Source organism: Phlebotomus papatasi, chromosome 3 (genome assembly GCF_024763615.1).
Source record: "Phlebotomus papatasi isolate M1 chromosome 3, Ppap_2.1, whole genome shotgun sequence".
Classification (NCBI taxonomy): Eukaryota; Metazoa; Arthropoda; class Insecta; order Diptera; family Psychodidae; genus Phlebotomus; species Phlebotomus papatasi.
Genome location: NC_077224.1, coordinates 26765343 through 26781439, shown reverse-complemented (window position 1 = coordinate 26781439; position 16097 = coordinate 26765343). Strand labels below are relative to the sequence as shown.

General features: G+C 32.6%; 2 protein-coding genes across 10 annotated transcripts in view; both read right to left on the bottom strand.

The window, feature by feature from the left end:
- LOC129807383 (neurobeachin) overlaps positions 1–16097 on the bottom strand; it is a 401071-nt gene that overhangs the window by 79080 nt on the left and 305894 nt on the right. For 6 of the 8 annotated variants that reach the window (XM_055856603.1, XM_055856604.1, XM_055856606.1 and 3 more), the window contains exons 7-10: positions 11480–11606; positions 6488–6607; positions 6189–6335; positions 5492–5818 (exon numbers count right to left, since the gene is read on the bottom strand). In XM_055856603.1, the coding sequence (XP_055712578.1) occupies positions 5492–5818; positions 6189–6335; positions 6488–6607; positions 11480–11606 (721 nt within the window). The remainder of the gene's footprint in view (positions 1–5491; positions 5819–6188; positions 6336–6487; positions 6608–11479; positions 11607–16097) is intronic. The other 2 variants (XM_055856608.1, XM_055856610.1) reach the window with 1 other exon arrangement.
- The window catches only part of LOC129807385 (annexin B11), a 372667-nt gene that overhangs the window by 210794 nt on the left and 145776 nt on the right, over positions 1–16097 (bottom strand). The window lies entirely within an intron of this gene.

Here is a 16097-nt window from a genome sequence, read left to right as displayed (position 1 = left end):
TAATCAATAAAATAAACTAACTATGCAAAATTTGAGCATGCGATCCCGAACGATTTCAAAGTTATAGCGATCTAAATTTAGTTGCAGTTCAATTGACTCACCCTGTATATTGAAGATTTTTCATATAAGTCATAAAAGTATGAAGAAATATCAAAATGAAGCGATATACACATTATTTCCATTACATCTCTCTAGGATAACAAATTTGTTTGTTAAAATTAATATCTTTTAAGCAAAACTATCAGTTGGTTTGCCGATTTATGCAAAATAGATTTTCTTTTAGAAAACTCTTGATTTTTTCAAATCACAATCAGTAGATTTTTTTGAATTTCACTATGGAAGGAACTTTATTTGACAACTTTTTGACAAAACTCGCTATACAAACATTTCGTCTCACCGTTACAGGTCTAATGCACAAAAGTGAAACAAATATAACATAGTTAGAATACAGTTCATATTTCTAACAGAAAAAAAATCTGAACAAATACCAGTACTTGAAACTACCTTCCCATTTGATAATAATTTTTGAGCTGTAGCTCATAGAGTTTATTTTCAAATTCATATTTTATATTTTTCTATTCGAAATATTATGCATGAATTCTTTCTGAAAAAAAGTTTTTCCTGTATAGAAAGCAAATTGAGTGCGAAATCAATGGATTTTCTATCAAAAACGATTAATTTTTGAAAGTTATTTAGGAATTCCATCAAAAATATTTCACAATAAATATTCCTCTTTTGCTAATTCACAAAAATAGGCCAAAAATTGCAAATTTTTCAACAAATGAATCACAGAATTGACAATATCCATCGGTTTTTTTCCGCATGAGAAACTCACGTTCTATCCACCAAATCAAACATTTTTGGATGAACGCAACAAGAAGATGAAATCAAACAGAGAAAATTTTCCAGACACATATTCAATGTATTCAAAACAACGTATTTATTCATTTCCGCATAATACTCATTGGGTACAGAACAACGGGAAGATGGCAAAAAGCATCGAGATAAAAAGCTTTTATTCCCATCCACGTCAAATGGGTGGGAAACAGACAGGCAGGAAAAGAAATTGGTGAGGAGTGAAAAGGAATAAAAAAGCACACAACATTATTGTGATTTACGGATTAGACGAGTATAGGAGACCGGGAAGAAAAACTTTTTTTTTTTCTATATAGAAAAAAACAAGCGAAAAAATACACACAGAGGCTTCATTTCTCTTTTTTTGGAGGTCGGGTAGAAGGCCTCTCTGCCTCTGCTCCTATATGTCAAAAAAGGCGAAACAAAAACAGGGAGAGGAGGGTGTTAAAAAAAATAAAAGTGCCTTGGCACCAAATGCTGAAGCAATCCTAAATATTGTACAGAATTTTCACAATTCACAATGTGCAAATTAATTGGGTGTATTGCGCCAGAGATGTAGAACATTTCATGACACTCTTTCCATTTTTTTTTTAATCTTTTAATTGAAGATAGTAGACATTTTCACTGAAACATATGGAAAAACTAAAATTATCCTCTTTGTTGTGAAGAATAACATGTAGAAATTAAACTTTTTTGCAAGAAAAATTTTAAAGATGGAACTTTCGAGCAGAGAGAGTGGACATTCCAAGAAAATTGTATCAACTAAAATTAGCTAGGGGAAGTGTGCCAAATTTCGGCCAGCTTCTAATTTCGGCCACTTTGAGTGTAATTTCGGCCATGGAAATAAATTAATTAAAATTATGTATGTAATCTTCGAATTGTCAATGAATTCATTTTGATTTTAAATATTTATTCATTTTAGGATGTATTAACACAAACACCGTTAAATTTTAGGTATAATTTGAATTTAAATTGCGTTCTCAGTGTGGAAAGAGTCTTACAAAAATTGTAACAGATCGATTGTGTTTCTAGCAGCCTTCTAATTAGTGGTGAAGTGCAAAAAATTTCGGGTAAAATTTCCCAGCTGGATCCTGTATTTTGCGTAAAAAAGTAGATACTTTGTGATCGTCTCTCCGGTGAGGTAGTGTTGCCTATTCCGGCAACATCTTTTGCTTTCCTAAATTTCTTATTCATTTTGTATTTCCTTTTTTCAATTTCTGAGTTCTACAATGTCCAGAGAAAAAAACCATCACTTCTATGAAAAAGATGATGTGGAAAAGGTCTTGGAAGAGTTCAGGAACGGCAAATTGCTACGGGAATCTGCGCGTGAATTTGAGATGCTACTCTTCATTTCTTCAGGACAAATTACACAGAAGATCTCAGGACTTATGGGTCAAATAAACGTATTAAACTAAATATTAAACTCGTTCCGTTTGACGTTTTGTAATTGTCTATCCGTTGCGTTACAAAAGGTGGTCAGAAAAAAGGTGGCCGGAATTTCACTCAAAGTGGCCGGAATACTACCCAAAGCAATGCCCATATTTTTATTAATTTTTCAATATTTTAGGAAGTGATTTAAAGAAAAAAAAAATGATAAATTAGAAAGCTCTGAGAAGAGTTGATGTTTTTCCTTGAGTAACTCCAAATTCCCCGACGAATTTCCGGTTCCCATATATTGTATTGTCTACGTCGGTTTTTTCATAATCATAATTAGTTTTCAAAGTTCCACACAACTCTCCCAAAAAGGAAGTAATAAAAAATATCAATATGAATTAAAATTATTGCATTTCAAACTTATGACTTCGGTGCTTATATGCAACTATGCCGAAATTTGGCACACTTACCTTAAAAGAGAGCATTTAGTGGTTTATTTCGAAAACATAAGAGCTTTTACAGTCGTCAAATGAAAATCTTCCTGATTTCTCGTCCGAGGTGTTCATCGGTCTACTCAAGCCCATTAAATATATCGAAAATGATCATAATTCAAAAATTTTAAATATAGGGTAAGTGTACCAAATTTCGGCATAGTTGCATGCAAGCACCAAAATCTTATGATTGAAATGTAACATTTTTAGTACAAATTGAATTTTTTAAGCTGCTTCTTTTTAAAGAGTGTTGCTTTGAGCATTGTAGATAGTTCAACGTCTTTGTTGCTTTCTCTAGAATTACTTACATTCAAAAATGAATAAAAATAGACATATCTTTGGGTAATATTTCAGCCATATTGATTCTCGTAGTTCCTCGCTGTTCTGAAATTTTTCCAAAGCCTTATTCATATCATCTCGTTCGTTTAAATTACATTTTTTGTAATTTTTTACATTGTAATCTCTAGAGTATGCGAGAACTAATATTTAATGGTAATTTGAGGAACGAAAGAAGTGACCGAAATTGCAAGCTGGCCGGAATCGCAAGCTGGCCGAAATTGCAAGCTGACCGAAATCGCAAGCTTGGTGAAATTTGGTACTTTTACTCTATCCATTGTTGTAATGTTTACTATTTCGGCCACATCTTTTGCTGCGTTAAATTCCTTATTTATTTTAGTTGTTTTTCAATTACTTAATTGAAAATACCCTAAGCAAGAAAAAACCATCGCCTCCACATAAAAGCTGATCAGGAAAATGCCTCGGAAGAGTTCAAGATAGGTAAGTCGGTCCGGGAATCTGCGCGTAAATTTGGGGTACCAAGGTCAAGTTCAAGATCAACGCACAGAAGATTTCAGGGGCTCTGTAGGTCTATAAAAGTATTAAACGAAATATGAAATTCTTCCGTATGACGTTTCGAAATTTTCTATCCGTTATTTCATAGAATGTCGACACAAACAAGGTGGCCGAATTTTCACTCAAAGTGGCCGGAATAATACACAACGCTTATTTTTTTTTCAGTATTTAGGAGCTGATTAAATCCTTGCTTATGCCCTCGTCGCAATTTTTGTCACAAAATGTTTCCGAAAACCAAAAAAAAATTGTGACGTGCTATCATGACGCAAAAAAATATTCCTAATTTTGTGGTTTCCAATTTTGTAACAAACGTTGAGGTTTTTTGCAAGGAGGCCACAAGTATGGATAGTCCGTAAGTCATGCTATAACCATAATTATGAATACATACAGGGCTTATTTTTATGTCGAGTAGGGTAAATTATTAAAAGTCGGACAGTGCTGAATATCGGACAGACTGAAACTTGGACTATGAGAAAGTACTTTAGCACATAAATATATAAGAAGGTGAACTGTTTCTAGAGTGTCTGCATTTAAAAATCTTATACGGGTTTCAGACCTAAGGCTTAACTTTTCTAATATCTTATCAGTCTAGATTTTTTGGAAAATTTTGACATAGGAGTGGTTTATTAAGGGCAAATAACCTATTACATTTTGAAAAATCAATAAAATCGGTTGCTGTTTAAGATTTTGAGACCCTCAGGAACTGGGCTAAACCTCTAGTCTGAAGACGCCTTATGCCGAAAATACACAGGCTGATCCTCGAGAATACTCAGCTCGAAAAATTTGGCGGTAAAGGATCAGCCCAAACTATCATACACTGAGGATTTAGGATCAAGGATTAGCGTTTTCAGCGTAAATTTCTATTAAATCTTCACACTTTAAGTGCTGAAAGACTTCTTAAGTGCAATATCAATGAATTTTTCGTACAGAAAGATGCACTCTGACCTTCCCATTGCTCCAATCTTAATACATTTTAAAATTTTGCGATATTAGGTGCCATTACTCTCCATGTTTTTTCACCCAATTGACATTTCGAAAAGCACCCAAAAAACCCCAAAGTGAAGATTTTTATTTTCAGCACTGGCGCTGATGTCGCATAATCCTTGTAATTTCACTAGACCGCATGATTTTAGAAGATCAGCCTGATCCTCCAAATTTTGGGCTGATCCCTGAGTGTATCGACACCAATCCTCATTTTTCGGGCTGATCCCTAAGGCGATCCCTGTGTCTATTTTGGGCTTTACACCTCATCAATTGAAAAAATTGCAGTGGTCCGAATTGCCGTAGATGCAAATGACTTTGTAATGCGGGGGTGACTGCACCCCTGTTTTACGCAAGCTTTCCTTTGATTTTATCAATTAAGGATGATTTTCACTGATCGAACTTAATAGATCGGATTGATGAAGACCATCCTGAAGCGCTAAAATTAAAGAAAAGTAAAGCAGAGGTGCAAAGTAACCCATATCTAAGGGAGGGGAAACTGGGGCACCACCGAACACGGGGTATCACCGAACACTGCGATTTTTTAATTCGATATTAGGATTCAGAGGGCTATATCTGTATGAATTGTAAGTTAAACCATGTTTATAAATGGGCAAAATACTGTTATAATAACTGTTATACATATCTATTATAATCGGTGTTTTGACTTTTACTGTACTATCAACAAGGATTTTCACGTATTTTCAATGATATCCAGACACTATTAAATATAACTCCAATTTTCTAACTGTTATATGTATAACAGATTTTATAAAAAAAACGATTTAGAAAAATCACACAAAGTGTCAATAATGTTTCCCATCTCTGGTGTGCTTATGATTTTTTTTTTCAAATAACTACAGTGGCATAGGATCAAATTTGTATTAGCTGTAAAACAAAACAAAATAAAAAATAAATAAATAAAAAAGCATGCTTACGGATACAAAATTAAAGTCGTCGCTAGCAACATTTGCAACACAAGTGGAGGAGGGAGTTGACGATGGCGCATTGGCGGCTGTTGGAGAGTTGGTGGCTGTCACGGGCACCGCCGGCGGAACACTAGCGATAACAGCCTGAGCCCCAGCCGCAGCTGCAGCTCCACTAAGGAGAAAGTGCAGTGGGGACTCGGTCGCCATGTCCACGCCAGCAGTCCCACCTGAAGCCACTTTGGCTGCATACGGAGTTGCCAAATGGGAAGAAACACTCACCCGCTTGTGATTGTCCGGTAAATTGAGGTAACATTCGTTGTCAAATCGAAATTGCGACTGTGATAAGGAGTCGAAAAATCATTTTCAACATCATTTTTTTTTCGCAGGTGCATTTTTTACAGGTAATTTTTTGGCGCGTTTTTTTAATGTTGTTTTTTTTTCATTTAAAATAAATTAAAACATAGAAAATCATATTTTTTGCGTGTGTTGTGATTTAGTGAGAGTCACATAAATAAAATCGTTTATCAGTTTTTTTTTTAAATTTAAATTGTTGTTTTTTTTTTTTGTACAAAAGTGCAGCATGAAACAAGTGAATATTATATATTTTTATACATTCAAATATTTAAATTTAATATGTATGTATATAGAGAAAAGCGTGTAAAGACAAATCAATAAGTTAAAAGTAAAAGAGAATAATTTGTCTTACCTTATAACCTGGACCTAATCTATGCATGGCACAAATTTGCTGTGTTGTCAGTGCTTCACTGAATAAGTAAATTGCTGCCATTTGACCACAAAACACTCTCTCCTCGTCCACTTCAGGAGTCGCCCCAATGTAGCACTTATCAAATGGCTGTCCAGAGATATACAATTTTCGAGAAATCAGCAAAATGTTGCACGCCCCAGCATTTCAGCACATCAATTGTGTTATATATTTAACAAATGCAAAAGTACACCCAAGCCCCACTAAAATTCTACATAGAAGTTGGACAAAATGATACTCACGTCGTTTGTGGAGACAAACCACGCCATTTCCGTACTTGACGCTAGTTGTCCATTGACCAGGCACTTGATTTCGCTCTTTGTCCAACGATTGTAAATGTACACGATTGCGATCATATACCACTGTTGAAAATCAAAAGAAATTCATGTTTATTGTGAAGAAAACTTTAATCAAACACGTAAATTCAATTTAAGAATTTTGTGCTTTCGATTAACCCGTCTTATAGTGCTATTCCAATGAAAAAATGAGCATGTTTTTTTTAGTACATTACTGTTCTCAAATACTAAAAAGACCATGACTGTTCCCAGGTTCCCACATGTTATTTCAATTAATGTCAGATGGCATTGTGATTGGGTGAAAGTTTGCTCTGCGGGAATATTCGAATTCGGATTTCGGTTGGGAAATCAACAAGATTAATTTAATGTTTTAACTTTTATATTATTTTCTACATTTACTTTATCATGATTGACAAGATGTAAGATTTATCTCTCTACACAAAAACTTCATATTTTCCCCAGTCCTCGTCATGTTTCAAAATCACCAAATAGTCATAGACATTTACTAAAATTTACAACGAATAAGAGTAACATTACATCGATATTCTTCGAGTTAATTCAACTCTGCCATAGAGTTGTTTCAACTTTTTAGGTTTTTCTAACAATCGCGTAACACTTAAATTGAGCAAATTCTTGTAAACGTGTTTCTGCTTTTAGCAAATTTGACATAGTCTCTGAATTTTTACAGAGCAATTCAATTTAAAATTAAAATTCTAAAAATCTTATTGAAAAATCCAGTTTGCTTTATTTCCCTTTCAACAGGTGGGTCTTTTGATTTTCTGTTTTATTGTTTAAGATTCTCAGAAAGCAAATCATATCAACTCTCTACTTTTTGTCCTATCAAGTCCCGAGAGAATAAATTTTTGAATATAATTGTTCTTTCCATCGATCATTTGCATTTTAACATTTTTTTAGTATCAAGAGGACTTTTTTCAATGAAATCTCATTTCAGTGCGCTATACAATAATTATTATTTAAAAACATATCTGAATTAATGCAAAACTCAGTAATTTTAATAATACACGTAAACAGAACATAATAAATAAAATGGAAAACAATAAAGAACCGAAAATACAAAAAATATATATTGTTACAACAACAACCACTGGGCACGACGATATTTTTATAGCCAATCAGACATTTTTTTAAGTGACGTAAATTTTTTTCTCCAATAGTAGTCGTTCCCAGTACTAGAGGACAAATGGTTAGAGATAGCGACTTGTAGCTTTTGAGTGACCCCCCCTCCCCCATAAGTGAACTTATGGATCAATAACATGAGCATAAAAATATTTTTTGGGATACAAATGCTTGTACATTAATAACAAGTATTCCAAGTGTATTGTTACCGAAAACGGGTCCCGGTCAAAATCCCGGAAACCAAAATCCCGAACACCAGAATCTCGAAAGCCAAAATCCCGAAAGTGAAAATTCCGAATGGACCAAAATTCCGAATTCTTAAAAGTGACATAGCTAGTCCCACGATTGCATCCGTACTTACCTGGACGCAATGGGAAATTTTCTGTGTTTTGAGAAATTGATATTGATATTTATTTATCTCAAACAGATAGGATCCACCCCCTTACATTTTTTGTTGAAGAAAAAATTGAAAAAAGCGATAAGAACAAAACTACGTACATTAAGGAGTAAGCGGGTATCTCGAGGGTTTATTTCACGGTAGCGTCGAAAAGTCCGGAGAGTGCAATAGGGGAGAGTGGGGCAGTTTCACCCCTAAATTGTAAAATGGATTTTGAGACCGTTTTGCAAAAAGATAATAAACAGAAGTAAAACTTTATATATTCTGTGAATTACAGTTGGGTTTAGGGTTAATAAAAATAATAACAATAATCCTTTAATTTCATTAGTCTATTGTGGAGAAATTGATTTCAATTGAAAGGCAGAATGTGTGAAAGTCCCCCATTGCGGGTCAATTTCAAGATAAATATGAGGCAATTTTTGAGAGAGATAAAACGTGTTTATAAGAAACTTGCGATACCAGAATTGATTAAAATTACTATTTGGAAGTCTTCTAAGACTACAAAACATAAATATGTAATCGAGCAAGAACTTTATAACAGAATTTGAACAGTAATTGATCATACAGAGAAAATAAAATATCGCCAAAGATTTCCAAGCTTATTTCTAATTAATTAAACAATTTTCTTTAAATTTTTATACGAAAGAAATGTCTTTTGTAGTGATAAGCTAATTCTGTACATATTTGGATCATTATATCGCCTTAGAACATGTCCTTTTTAGTATAACAGTCTTATAATAGTATTTTAAAGTCTTGAATTTTTATAATACTCACTCTTAGAAAAAATTAGTTCGTACAAGCTCATATGCAGTTATTAGAACTATAAAATATAGTAAATATAGACCCAACTATATATTTAGTTTGGGTAACTAAATGAAATAGTTGACCACAGTTAGTTAAAGTATCCTTTTCATTTAGTTATTACAACTAAATCAAAATAGTAATGGGTACTATAACATATTAGTTCCAATTACTAAATAAATGGGGTTGATACCCATCTTATTGGCTGTAATAACTATATCATATTAGTTGTGGTTACTATATAGCATTCATTGTGATGCATATTTCTTATTAGTTGCTTAAAATTCGAAAGAGCTTCAACGCATTACTAAAAATAAAAACCACTCTTTACTATTGGAAAAGTAGTCATAACTTTATGAAAATATAGGCCTATCTATTTACATTGGTTGTGAGAACTAAAAGGAATTAGTCACCAATATTAGTTGGGATAATGATTTCATTTAATTAACACAAGCAAATATAATTGTATGAAAGCATTATGAAATAATTGCCGCAACTTATCCACGTAAATATTGTCTTATATTCTCACTACTAATAAATTTATTATGAGTATAATGTTTTAAGAATATAAGAACTATTTTAAATAGATTTGATAATAATCGCCCGAACAACTAATTTTCATTAGTAATCACGTCTAAACTTTTCTAAGAGTGTAAAACAGTTTTACAATATCTTGCTGAAAACATTCTGAAAATATATTATAATTATAACAATTAAATTCATCATTTTTAAGCACTTAAAAAACACTGAAAGATTATTTTTTTAATTTTTTTTTTGAACTTTTAGGAAATATTACTTCCCATAACTTCGCAATTTATCGACAAAAACAGCTACAAAACATTTTTAATGATCATTTTAAATTAATTTTGATTAAAAAAGTAAATTGGTAGACACCGGAAATTTTCTCCATGTGCTTGCATGAAACTGCCCCTCACGCACTTTTGGAATTCAAATCAAAATTGTCAGAACTGTCTTGGAATTCATTCAACGCTAAATGCCTTATAATAATCATTAAACCACTGCACTGGTAATTTAATACAATTATGTTACTTCGATAGATAAGTGCAATAGTTCAGAAATTATTGATAATAAAACATTACAAAAGGTTTCATTTTGATGCAGTTTTATAAAATCAATTATAGAATTCAAACAGAAGCGTCACGAAATTAATTATTTTTATGAACATGGGTCACAGTTATCTCTTCAATAACATAAAAGTTTTATCCCATTTCTTTCAAAGGGATAAGAAGAATATGCAAAAATTGAAACTGCCCCGTTGTTAAACTGCCCCACCCACCCCTATACTCTCTCGTTGATGTGTGATATATGGTCAGACCAAGTAAGGGATGAATTAAAGATCACTTCCAGATTGCGGGCACGCTCAATTAGCGGAACCACCTGTACATAGATTGTGATAGAAACAAGGGCTCCTGATAAGAGTCTCCTGGAGATAATAAGCGCCTGTTTCGCCCTTTTGGGATTTTGGAATGCGGAATTTTGGCTTTCAGGATTTTGTCTGCCTCCGGCCCACGCAGGTACATTACACCTTAGGAACATTAAAAAATCGTACAACGCGATTTAGATCAATACCAAAACACTTAATTTGGTAGGGGAGGGGGAGAGGTGAAAGAGGGGAATTGAGGAGCATGTTTAACAGTCTTTAGGTCAATTTATGGAAAGGCCCTTTTCTTTATCTCAGATTCCTTAATCATTAATATCTTAAAACGTTTAATTGGCGAGTAACATCAAATTCGATTTTGGATAAGAATTGTACTGTAAAGTACGTAAATTTGAGAAAAGGCAACTTGCTTGACAGTAACTAAGGCTCATTTACACGGGAGTACTTTAAAATGTACTTCACATTGTGCTATCTTGGAAAACTTCCTCTAATGACTCATTCCTGAGATAAAATCGTTCTGTTTATTATTATTCGCCGACAAGTATCGATATTTCCATTGAAATAAGTTGCCCTGAAGAGTTTTTTTTTATTTTCCGAAATGCATTTGATACGCCGAAAAATAGGCAAATTCGAACAAGACTAAAACTCCGTGGTGAATTTCGATTTCGAATAGTATATTTCCGTACCGAAATAACCTTGATTTCAATGGGCCTTTAAAGGTATTGTTTCCTTATAATTTAATGCTTTCACTCTCTCTGAGTTCAAGCAATAAAATCAGAGACATTTGCTCTAGGAATTTGATTTATTAAAAATTTCTTTAATTATGAACATATTTCATGCTATTTTTCTGTCAAACCGTCTCAATGAAACCAAGAGCGTAAAAGGCAATCCTTTGTGGACAAATACCGAAATGTTTCTAAAAAGTTATGGGGAAAATTAATTATTTCTCTGTTTGGATAACTTTTTACCTTTCCCCCGAAGCACTATTATAGTGAAAATTAATGGAACTTTAGATTGCCAATTTTGAAATACCTGCAGAAAAGTGTTTTCGTATAGAAAATTTTTGACCATAATAATATAACTTTATAGCTAGAAGCTATTTTCACTGTCCGGAAAATATGAAATGTGGGTAAATCTTAGCACAAAAAATAAGGTTTATTATGAAAAAAAAATGTTATGAGAATATATGCAATAGATATTTTACCTTTCGCGGTTGAAATTCGTATTTGACACAATGCTGAAAGCCCTTTCCTTTAACTTTCATTGATGTTAACACCAGACAATTGCCGACAAAATGCGCTGTGTATCCAACACCTTTGGACGTTTTAAAGCTGTAAAAAAGATATGTTAATTAACAACAATTCACTTTATTAAAAATTGATCAATAGAACTATTGGATATGAAAAGGATTTGTGATATTCTCTCTTTTTTTTTGTTCTTTAGACAAAAGCAAAAACTGCTGCAATATTTCGAATCTATTTTCCATGTCACTCGATCCTTTTTCATTAACATCCTCTCTGACCTTTTGAAATGGTTCCCCTTGAAAGCATTTTTTAACATGAGAATATGAAGAGGCAACCACTACAGATTTTTTTCCCTCTCTAAAAGCCGAGGGATGTATTTGTACGAGATTGTAAAATAGTCGTCATATGTACAAAGAGATGAGAAAGCTTTTTTGACCTCTAATTTAAATGGGGGCGTAGAACAATATAAATTTTTGATAAACGACAACTAAAACCACTCTGTCATTTTTGTTATTGGTTCTGACAAGGATCATGGATTTTTTTTTTCATACTTAAATTTCTCGGTTGACATTCACGTCGCTTTATCTACTTCATCATTCAATTTATGAAGCACTGAATTATCTCTTTTATTCTTTCTAATAGAGTCTCTTCACATATCTTTCATCCATTTCAATTTATAAGGGGATAATGTCTCTATTATTAAATTTATGAATTCAAATTAATTGTATATAAGCTTTATAATGCACAACGCACAATAACTTTTGTTTAGTAAACATGTTTTTGACATTTCAGTGAGAGTGAATGATATCTAGATCTAGTCATCTCGCTCATTCTCATAGGAAATTTTGAAAACATGTTTACAAACAAAAGTTATTGTGCGCTGGTCATAAAGCTTATAATCTCATCGACAATGGTGATTTTTTGTTACCAATAGGGTAAACTCTGTACGCAATATTCATATTTTTGTAACACAATATTTTCCAGGAAATTAGATTAGTTATTTGCAAAAAACAAGTCCAGTTCGTTCAGGCTTTGCCCTTTTTGTACATTCGGAAAAAAAATTCCAAAATTTGTTAGTTTTCAAAAACTTTGAAAAATTTGTTAATTTTTCACAAAAAAAAAATGCTGCGTTCAAAATGACAACATTTTACTTACATTTTTGTGTCTCAACGATCATTTACAAAACAAAGGTTTGTTAAAAAAAAAAACAAAAAAATTACAAAAAAATGCTCGTCATGTGAGCATGTTACGAACAATGTTTGTGATAAAATACAGACTTCTAGTTAGTTTTACGAATAACCAAAAAATTTTAATTTAATCATTCACAAAGAGCTACTCAAAAAAAGTTTTGTGAAATTTACAAGAAAAGTATGTGATAAGGACGTTTTTTCATGTAGAATATGAGACAGTTTTGCCAAATCGGCGGCCAACTGGCGGCCAACAAACCTCCCCATTTTCCTTCTAGTAATGTTTTTCTTTAATTTCCACAAAGTTAACGAATTCGCATGAAACCACAAACACCTAGTCTTAGTCCACCACTGAAGAAGGTCCATATTCGGACCGAAAGCTCTGGGCAAGATTAAAAGTATGTTTTTAGTCTTGAGGTGCAGAAGAATCTCCCTGGTGATCACAGGAATCTTTCAAATCATTCATCACATCAGTCCATTACTTATTACTAAGTTTTCGTAATTTTGAGGACAATATCTTTTTGAAAAAATCTTAAGAAGATCCATTTTCCCACTATAAACAAAACCTATTTTTTCAGAGTTTTCTGAACATGCGAAACGTAGTCAAGCATCTCAAATTCGATGTATGAATAGAGTACGAGCATTTGAGATCCTAGTCTAAATTTCGAATAGCTAAAATCCCGAACGCCAAAATCCTGAATGGGTCAAAATCACGAAAAAACCAATCCCATTGGTAAAAATAAGGGGATCAAATTGATCCAAATATGATCCTTTTGCAAAGGTTGGATCAAATTTCACATTTTGAATGCACATTTTTCATAATAGAACATGCTAATTTGATCCATCCTTTGCAAAAGGATCAATTTGATCCTTTTATTTTTACCAGTGCCCGATTGTCAAATGTCGAACGCTAAAATCCTGAAAGGCAAAATCCAAAATTTCAGGATATTGACTATTCGTGATTTTAGCTTTCGGGATTTTGATCCATTCTGGAGTTTTCTATACGGGGTTTTGGTTTCCCGGGATATTGACTTCCGGGATTTTGACCGGCACAGAACATTTGATTTAAAGGACAAAAAAAATCCCAACAATTCCGTTTTTGTTTTGGTTTTTATGAAAGACTCTGATGCTCTGAGGTATTCTTATAAAAATGACTTTTTTTTTTTGAAGAATACCTTCGAATTTGAGGATAGAAAAATATCATTTAGGGGAAGTGTGCCAAATTTCGGCCAGCTTCTAATTTCAGGCACTTTGAGTTTAATTTCGGCCATGCAAATAAATTAATTAAAATTATGTATGTAATCTTAGAATAGTCAATAAATTCATTTTGGTTTTAAATATTTATTCATTTTAGGATGTATTAACACAAAGACCGTTAAATTTTAGGTATAATTTGAATTTAAATTGTGTTGTAAAAATTCAGTGTGGAACGAGTCTTACAAAAAATGTAACAGATCGATTGTGTTTCTAGCAGTCTTACGATTTGTGGTGAAGTGCAAGAGATTTTCCTTCAGTGTTTTTCATGAAAATTGATCAGTTTTCATTAAAGATTGTTTCTGTTTATGTTAATAGTGAATCAATCTTTAAATTTCGGGAAAAATTTTCCAGCTGGATCCTGTATTTCGCGTAAAAAAGTATATACTTTGTGAGCGTCTCTCCGGTGAGGTAGTGTCGCCTATTCCGGCAACATATTTTGCTTTTCTAAATTTCTTATTCATTTATGTTTTTTTTTTAAATTTCTGAGTTCTACAATGTCCATAGAAAAAAAAACCATCGCTTCTATGAAAATGATGATGTGGAAAAGGCCTTGGAAGAGTTCAGGAAGAGCAAATTGCTACGGGAATCTGCGCGTAAATTTGAGATGCTACTCTTCAGGTCTTCAGGACAAATTACACGGAAGATCTCAGGGCTTGTGGGTCATATAAACGTATTAAACTCGTTCCGTTTGACGTTTTGAAATTTTCTGTCCGTTGCGTTACAAAAGGTGGTCAGAAAAAAGGTGGCCGGTATTTCACTCAAAGTGGCCGGAATACTACCCAAAGCAATGTCCATATTATTATTAATTTTTCAATATTTTAGGAAGTTATTTAAAGAAAACAAATATGATAAACTAGTTTTCAAGCTTCCACACAACCTTCCCGAAAAGGAAGTAACAAAAATATCAATATGAATTAAAAATAATGCATTTCAAACTTAGGACTTTGGTGCTTATATGCAACTATGCCGAAATTTGGCACATTTACCCTATATCTCCTAATTATTAAGGTTTTAGGAATTTAACAGTAATCACCACAAATGAGCATCATGATTATTTGAAAGATAAGAATGCGCATTTGAAAGAACAATTCTAATATTGTTTACTTATTCCCAAGTTTTTATTTTTATTTTAATATTGTTGAACTGCTAGAAAAAATGGCAAAAACGTTTATGGAAATTCATTGGGACAGTACTTTTAGTAAATTTTTGTGTAAAATTTTCCAAAAAATGCAAAACAAGAGATTTTTTCTGAAGATGTTATTCCTGCTGGAATCCAATCTAACTTTGATAGAAGATTTCGATTGATTTTTCGGATTTTCATGAAAAATAATACCGATTCTTGCTGTTTTTTTTTCCAAAAATAATTCTGTTGTATCCTGTTCCAATGTGATGAAGTTTATTTACTGTCTATAATTTTCTTCGCTTTCGGGAAATTACTTAAATCATTTTCTTTATTTTAGAAAAAGCTTCCCAAAGGGCGTGGCTTATTTTACGGGTGATATATCCTACAAGCATCTGACCTAAATTACAATAATGAAGATTCGGGTTGCTCTGAATGTATTTTAATACATTTAAAATTAATATAAATTAAATTAACTAAAGTTAGTTTAATTTAGAGGAGTTCCCGACAATTTATTATTTATGCGTGGAGCTTATTGGAATTCGTAAAGGTGTCACCTATATTTTTCTGTTTAACACGAAAATTCTACACCACGAATTACATATTAATAATTCGTCTTTCAGCTTTTATGGGTTAATCTTTTGCAGTATTCTAAATAGAAAACTTCATTTATGAAACCCAAATGAAGATTAACATACTCCATGTGTTTATGTCATTTGAAAAATTGCCATGTTATTTGATGTAAAAAGACACCCAAAAATTCTCACTACACTTCTGCTCTCCTCCCATTTCTTTTGATTAACTTTCAGTTCTCCTAAAAAAAATCCTCAAAGCGTAACCACCCCCAGGATGAATTTAAAAGGAAAAAACCCAACGAAAAATCTACAGTGAGAATTGAATATTCTCACTGAAGTGGAAAATTTATTGTTTCAATTAATCAAATAACAGAACCTGAGAGAGAAAGTTTATTTTTCTATTCACCACAATTCTCGCAGTGGCTCAAATGTAAAACAA